The sequence below is a fragment of the Myotis brandtii genome, unplaced genomic scaffold (assembly GCF_000412655.1).
Source record: "Myotis brandtii unplaced genomic scaffold, ASM41265v1 scaffold1026, whole genome shotgun sequence".
NCBI lineage: Eukaryota > Metazoa > Chordata > Mammalia > Chiroptera > Vespertilionidae > Myotis > Myotis brandtii.
In genome coordinates this window covers 744,749-749,235 of record NW_005353435.1, presented here as the reverse complement: position 1 = coordinate 749,235, position 4,487 = coordinate 744,749, and the positions used below count along the sequence as shown (strand labels likewise).

The following is a 4,487-nucleotide window of genomic DNA, read 5'->3' as shown; positions in this document are numbered from 1 at the left end:
GGAAGAGCCACACTCAAGGGGCCAAAGAGCCGCATGTGGCTCGCGAGCCGCAGTTTGCCGACCACGGCCCTAGAGAACGCAGATGCAAAGAGAATCGCCTCATCCTTGGATTTAAAAAGTAACTGCACATAAACTGCACGTTTATTTCAGCTTCCAGAACTCTTGGAAATAATCGAGCCCAAACTCGAGATGATTGGCTTTAAGAATTTTTCTTCTATCTCAGGTAAAAACAAATCTTTAGACTTATCAAATCTTTGAATAAGAAATAATTTAAAATAAAATTTTAGAGACTGGGATGCATTCTCTTTAGCTGTAAACCCTTAGTTGTTTCTCTGTTGTATGATTATAACGTCCCTCAATGAGAAACCGTGTTGCGTGCTCGCCATTTGACTCGATGTGTTGTTGTACACTCTAAATACCATGGCAGCATTTAAAGTGACAGTCACACCGGCCTGGGTAGCGTGACTGAGCGCAGTCTGTGTGTCACAGCCGCCCTGGAGGACTCGCGGCTGTCCCTGTCGGCCTGCGCGCCCGCCCTCAGTGCCAGGATCGTCCAGGACCTGAGCGAGTCCTGCTTCGGTTCCCTGAAGAGCGCCCTGGAGGTGCCCCGGCTGTACCGAAGGACCAACAAGGTCGGCGCCATGCACTGCGGAGAACTGTGAGGCGGGGAGAGAGGGCAGGAAGTCGGGAGGGAGGGGAGAAGCAGGCAGAGGCTGAGGGAAGCGGAGGCGCACTCCCTCTCCTCCGAGGAGCTCTGGTTTGGGGGACGCGCCCTCGCCAGGGAGCGTGCCGGTGTGCGTGTCTCAGAACGGGAGAGTGACTAGTCTCCTTTGACCTTGAGGTTTGAACAGCGTCCTCTCTCTCTCTCTCTCTCTCTCTCTCTCTCTCTCTCTGTGCATCTCTCACCCCCACCGCCACTCCCCAGGAGGTGCCCACGACAGCCTCCTCGTATGTGGACAGCGCTCTGAGGCCGTGCCACCAGCTGCGGAGCGGGCACAAGGACAAGCTCAAGCCCGAGCTGATCCAGCAGTGGCTGGAGGGCGCGCTGTCCGAGAGCACCCACAGGTGAGGGGTCTCTGTCGGCCGCATCTGAGGTCGCCGAGTCCATCAGAGAGCGGCAGGGAGGCCATCATGTGGCTGCGTCGCTGGACCAAGCAGGGAGGCCCCGGCCTCTGCCCAGCTGTGTGGCAGCCGAGCTGTGCTCACTGCACTCCCCTCCCAAGGCTCTGTCTGTCCTGGCCTCTCCCAGGTCGCACACCTTCAGGGTCCCCGCCCCGCCCTGGGCCTGCCTTTCCTGTCCCGGGTACCATCTCCCGCAGGCCTCATCCTGTAAGTCCAGTCACAGGTTTCCTGTGAGTCCTTTCTCTCCTCGGCCGTCCATCCAAAATGGCGTTGGTCATGCCACGTGGTCAGAGAGCGTGCAGTGGGGAGACGGTCAGGTGAGGAAGAGAAACAATGGCAGCTGAGGAAAGGCGGGGTCCACACCCCACAGCCCTCGACAGTGCGAGGAGGTCTCAGTCACGGGTCGGCTCGTTTCTCATTCGTCTGCTCTTCCCAGGTGCCCACCCTGACTGCGCTCGAGCCTGTTACTCCGTCTTGTTTAATTTTGTTCAGTTATTAATTTTGCTGTAGGATTATATTTGTTTCAATTACTTAAGAGCTAAGTGGCATTTGTGGGTTCATTTCAAACATCACGAGTTCTAATATGATTTCTATGTAAATGCCAAGTAATCAGCTTGTAAACAGAGCTTTTAAATGTAACTCGTTTCTCATGTGGACGGTATAGGGAGACTGTTTGGAAGGCAGTTTTATTTAAAATCTTGAAATGCTTTCACTCTTTAAAAGGTGAACCTTCCAGAGCTGGTTGTAAATGAACTTGCTCCTTCTTGTGGGGAACGAGCTGCAGGTGCTCACTCAATGGAAGACAGCGTGGCCCATGGTTTCCTCGGAGTGGCCAGGACTGAGACGTTGAATAAAATCCATGTACATATTTCTTAAGTTCAGAGGGAATGCAGTGCTAGGCCGTCAATTTTCTTTCAGTCTTAAAAACATTAAATAGTTACCAAGGCTGATTTTTTTTTTTTATTGGAAGTGAATTTTTATCTTAAAAACGCTTTTTCCCCCTTTTTTTGGTCCACGTTGCCAGTTAGTGCGTTTGTGTTCCATGCCAGTGTCTGTTTCACCCGTAACATGTCTCGTGCTCTAGGTTCTATGAAACCGTGTCCGACGTCCTGCACTCCGTCAAGAAGATGGAGGAGAGCCTGAAAAGGCTCAAACAAGCCCGGAAATCCTCCCCCGCCAACCCCAGCGGGTCCAGCGGTGGCGGCATGAGCGACGACGATAAAATCCGGCTGCAGCTGGCCTTGGACGTGGAGTACTTAGGGGACCAGGTAACCGCGAGCGCGTCCATTCCAGGGACTCTGGAACCGAGTCCTGGGGTCACCTGGTGGCTCACGTGAGCCCAGAGATGCCGTCGAGGGTCAGGAGGCTGTTCCCTCCCGCTGGGAAAAGGGGTCGGGGCCCCAAGTCCTTGAAGTCGGAATATTTGCACCCAAGAGTTACGAGAAGGAAGAGATAGGACAACGCGGAAATCGAGTTTTCGAAATCCAGTGGGTCGATCTTTTGTGCGTTTGGCATCTGCACGGCTAGCAAGCAGTGTTCGTGCCCGAGAAGCCCCAGGGCGGTGCTCACGGGCGCGTCCCCGCTGTCATTGCGTGGAAAGTGCCGATAGGACGTCGGGGCCGGGTCCTGGTCTGTGAGTTTGGCTTCGAGTAACCAGAGCTCTGGCCCCGGACCCTGTGTGTGATGCTCGAGAACCCGTCTGAGCGCAGCGTCCCCGTAGGTGGCAAGCGCAGGCTGTGGAGCGCGGCGTGTGGGTGCCTCTGCCTGCACGTCTCCCTCAGGGGCAGCGGGCTCCGTGCAGGCCTTTCTTTGGAGTCAGAGGTGACCCCTCGAGGGTCATCAAACTGCGATGCTCAGAAAGGGGCCCTTACCCTGCCCGGAGCGTCAGAGGTGGTGGGTGGCTTTACAGAGCGAGTCCTCGGGCCGGTCTCTGGAGCCCTCGCTGGGGAACAAGACATTTCCGTCCGCAGGGCCTGGGGTGCCCGCTCCGAGGAGCCTCTCACCTCAGGGCGCCCCTGAGATTAGCGTTCTCTGCCCTGAGGCGGGTGAGAGATGGAGCCTGGCCCAGTGCATGGTATGCTGCTGCTTTTTTTCTTTCTTTTCTTTTTTTTAAACGTATTTTATTGATTTTTTACAGAGAGAAAGGGAAAGGGATAGAGAGTTAGAAACATTGATGAGAGAGAAGCATCGATCAGCTGCCTCCTGCACACCTCCTACTGGGGATGTGCCCGCAACCAAGGTACATGCCCTTGACCGGAATCGAACCTGGGACCCTTCAGTCCGCAGGCCGGCGCTCTATCCACTGAGCCAAACCGGTTAGGGCCGTGGTGTACTTTATTGTCCCAGAGAAACTTAGTCTAAGTCTCACAAGCAGGGACGTTGTTATGAAGCCATGAGGAACGAATCAGCAACAGGAAGAAAGGAGATGGGAGGGGGGTGGGGAAGGAAACAGGGAGCCCCGTCCCAGTCCCAGAGCGACCTCAGCTCTCACAAGGCCCAAATGGACGGCGCGGACCCTCCCGGACCTCACCGTGCGAGGCCGCGGGGGCCCTGTTGCTGAGCTGCGGTGAGGACTCGCTGTGCCTTCTCAGTTACCAAAGCAACTCACAGGAGACGCTGTGCCAGAGTGTCTTCAATTCATCGATTCTAGAAAGGGCTTGTGACAGGTTACGCAATGAAGGCCCGTCTGTCCTTTCTGGAGACTTCTCCCCGGAAAAGCAGCTCATTGATTCTGCCCCTCGGGGGGCTTGTCTTTGCCAGCCACCAAAGGCTCTCACCCCGCTGGGCTCTGATTGGATGGGTGGGGGTCAGCTAACACGCTGGCTTCTTCGAATGCCAAGTGTCTGACCCAGAATGCAGTTTTGCAATAAGTACGTCTCTAATGCAGTGGTTCTCAACCTTCTGGCCCTTTAAATACAGTTCCTCATGTTGTGACCCAACCATAAAATTATTTTCGTTGCTACTTCATCACTGTCATGTTGCGACTGTGATGAATCGTCATGTAAATATCTGATATGCAGGATGGTCTTAGGCGACCCCTGTGAAAGGGTCGTTCGACCGCCAAAGGGGTCGCGACCCACAGGTTGAGAACCGCTGGTCCAGAAGGAACAAACATGCTGCCGTTCTTCGGGGAGCGGCCTCTCACTCAGCGCAGCGCGAGGGCGAATGTTCCAGTTGTCACAGGCTCTTCACATCCCGTACGTCGCAGTGTCTCAACTTGTTCTCATGGCCTTTGCAGATACAGAAGCTGGGCCTGCACACCGAGGACATCAGAAGCTTCCCGGCCCTCGCAGAGCTGGTGGCCGCCGCCAGGGACCAGGCGACCGCCAGGGACCAGGCGACCGCCAGGGACCAGGCGACCGCCA

At 55.4% G+C, this 4,487-nt stretch overlaps 1 protein-coding gene across 1 annotated transcript in view; it reads left to right on the top strand.

Moving 5' to 3' along the window:
- COG2 (component of oligomeric golgi complex 2) overlaps nucleotides 1-4,486 on the top strand; it is a gene marked incomplete at its 3' end in the record, with an annotated part of 49,975 nt that extends 45,489 nt beyond the window's left edge. Inside the window, exons 16-20 of the mRNA XM_014535966.1 lie at nucleotides 151-223; nucleotides 490-632; nucleotides 926-1,065; nucleotides 2,207-2,390; nucleotides 4,361-4,486. Of these exons, the coding sequence (XP_014391452.1) occupies nucleotides 151-223; nucleotides 490-632; nucleotides 926-1,065; nucleotides 2,207-2,390; nucleotides 4,361-4,486 (666 nt within the window). The remainder of the gene's footprint in view (nucleotides 1-150; nucleotides 224-489; nucleotides 633-925; nucleotides 1,066-2,206; nucleotides 2,391-4,360) is intronic.
- Between the last annotated feature and the right edge of the window lies 1 nt (nucleotide 4,487).